This window comes from Mesitornis unicolor, unplaced genomic scaffold, assembly GCF_000695765.1.
Source record: "Mesitornis unicolor isolate BGI_N332 unplaced genomic scaffold, ASM69576v1 scaffold7372, whole genome shotgun sequence".
Classification (NCBI taxonomy): Eukaryota; Metazoa; Chordata; class Aves; order Mesitornithiformes; family Mesitornithidae; genus Mesitornis; species Mesitornis unicolor.
This window is the reverse complement of record NW_010171142.1, coordinates 10,725-12,362: the sequence shown is the minus strand read 5'-3', so window position 1 is coordinate 12,362 and position 1,638 is coordinate 10,725. Positions and strand designations below refer to the sequence as shown.

Sequence of the window (1,638 nt, the reverse complement as noted above, 5' to 3'; positions counted from 1 at the left end):
AGGTCCCCAGCATTATCCCTGAACGCAGGCTCTGGTCCTGACAATACGCAGGAAGAAGTGACAGGGACACGTTTTTCTTTCGTGTTGCAAAAAATAGTGTTTATTGCAGTATGGTTAGAAACAATACTTGTGTTGTTAAAAGCGTAATTTCCTCGCTCTCTGTGATCAAAGGTGTCATGATTATGACTTCATTCAAACTGTTATCCTTCTTGGCACCTATCATCCAGTTCTCTTTGGATTAGTTGGCTGCCATAACCTACAAAAACATAAAACAAGTGAAAAATCAGATCATGATACTCAGGAATTCGTGAATAGTATATGTTGCATTCAAGGTGCAAGAGTTAAATAACTGAAATAAGATTTTTGCTTCTCAGTCGCTTTTTAGATTAAAGTTTATATTAAATTAAAAATAACTGATGTTCCAGACTTGAGCAGCATGCACTTTGTTCTAGGGGGCAATTGCAACAATTGGTGTTATTGATAAATACAAATTTGAGTAATCAGTGCTGAAGTCATACCAGTAAAATCTTTAATGCCTATAAATATAGCTCTAATATAAAGAGAGAATTCATTTCTAAACATTGAGACTTATTTAAAAGTGAAAACCATTTGAATCACTATTTAAGAAGAGGGTACTTTAGTTTTGCTGCAGAGACTGTTTTTGCACTGGTAAGAGCTTGTCTACAGAGGTTGCTTATATGAAAATCAGCATTTGAACCAAAGTGATACAGGTCCCTGAGTAGGTGGCAGAAATTTCAGAGAGGAGCTCAGCAACAGCTGAGTATATTCTCCTGTAACAACACCTAAAACCTTACCTCCTGGATCCAGCTGTTGTAAGCAGAGACCCGAGTGAAGACAGAAGGCTTGTGGTAGAAGTTGCAGCTAAAAGCAGAGCCAAAGCTGACGATGCCGTGCACTTCCCACCTGCCGTCAGCACCTTGGCAGTTCAGTGGGCCACCAGAGTCACCCTGGGAGGAAGGGGGAACACAGTTAATGGTGGTTGTAGTGTGAATAGCTCCTCCTTGGTTCTTTTAAGCTTTCCTTCCCCTCAGGGCTGTTTGTGTCTGAAACCAAGCCCTAAAAGCAGTGTTCTCTGGACTCACATTGCAACTGGAGGTGATTCCATCCCCACCAGCGCAGACCATGGTGGGTTTCACAGTGCTTCCCCACCAGCTGGGCTTGGAGCAAGTTGCATAGTCCACCACCAGTAGAAGGCCTTGCTGCAGGTCGTCTGGAAGAGGTCCATTTGCTGGGACGGAATAGAAACAAAGGAGTGAGTCATGGCACCAGCTGATGCTGAAGAAAGAACAAAACTGCATTGTTAAGTTTCTCCTAGAATCTGGGCACTGTTCCTCCAGGTAAGAAACTCCATAGGGGCTGTATTAAAGAAGAAGCTGTATAATTCATTCCTTAGCTCCATTCTTTTATATTAAAAAAGAAGGTCTTAACTTACTAATAATTCACATTCCATTAAAAAATGTCTCATTGTTAGAGAAATAAAGGGCTGCTATTTGTTCAGCACTTTGCAATTTACTTCTCACTCTAGGAATTGCCTCTTGAGCCAAGCTGACATTTCTGCTGAAGTCTGAGATTTGCTTCACTTTACATCTATTCCCTATGTATCTTTTCAGTTATTCA

General features: G+C 41.0%; 1 protein-coding gene across 1 annotated transcript in view; it reads right to left on the bottom strand.

Moving 5' to 3' along the window:
• Positions 1–238: 238 nt before the first annotated feature.
• Positions 239–1,638, bottom strand: part of LOC104537130 (chymotrypsin-like elastase family member 2A) — a 4,725-nt gene continuing 3,325 nt past the window's right edge. Inside the window, exons 6-8 of the mRNA XM_010179924.1 lie at positions 1,104–1,249; positions 816–968; positions 239–256 (exon numbers count right to left, since the gene is read on the bottom strand). Coding sequence (XP_010178226.1) covers positions 239–256; positions 816–968; positions 1,104–1,249 — 317 coding nt within the window. The remainder of the gene's footprint in view (positions 257–815; positions 969–1,103; positions 1,250–1,638) is intronic.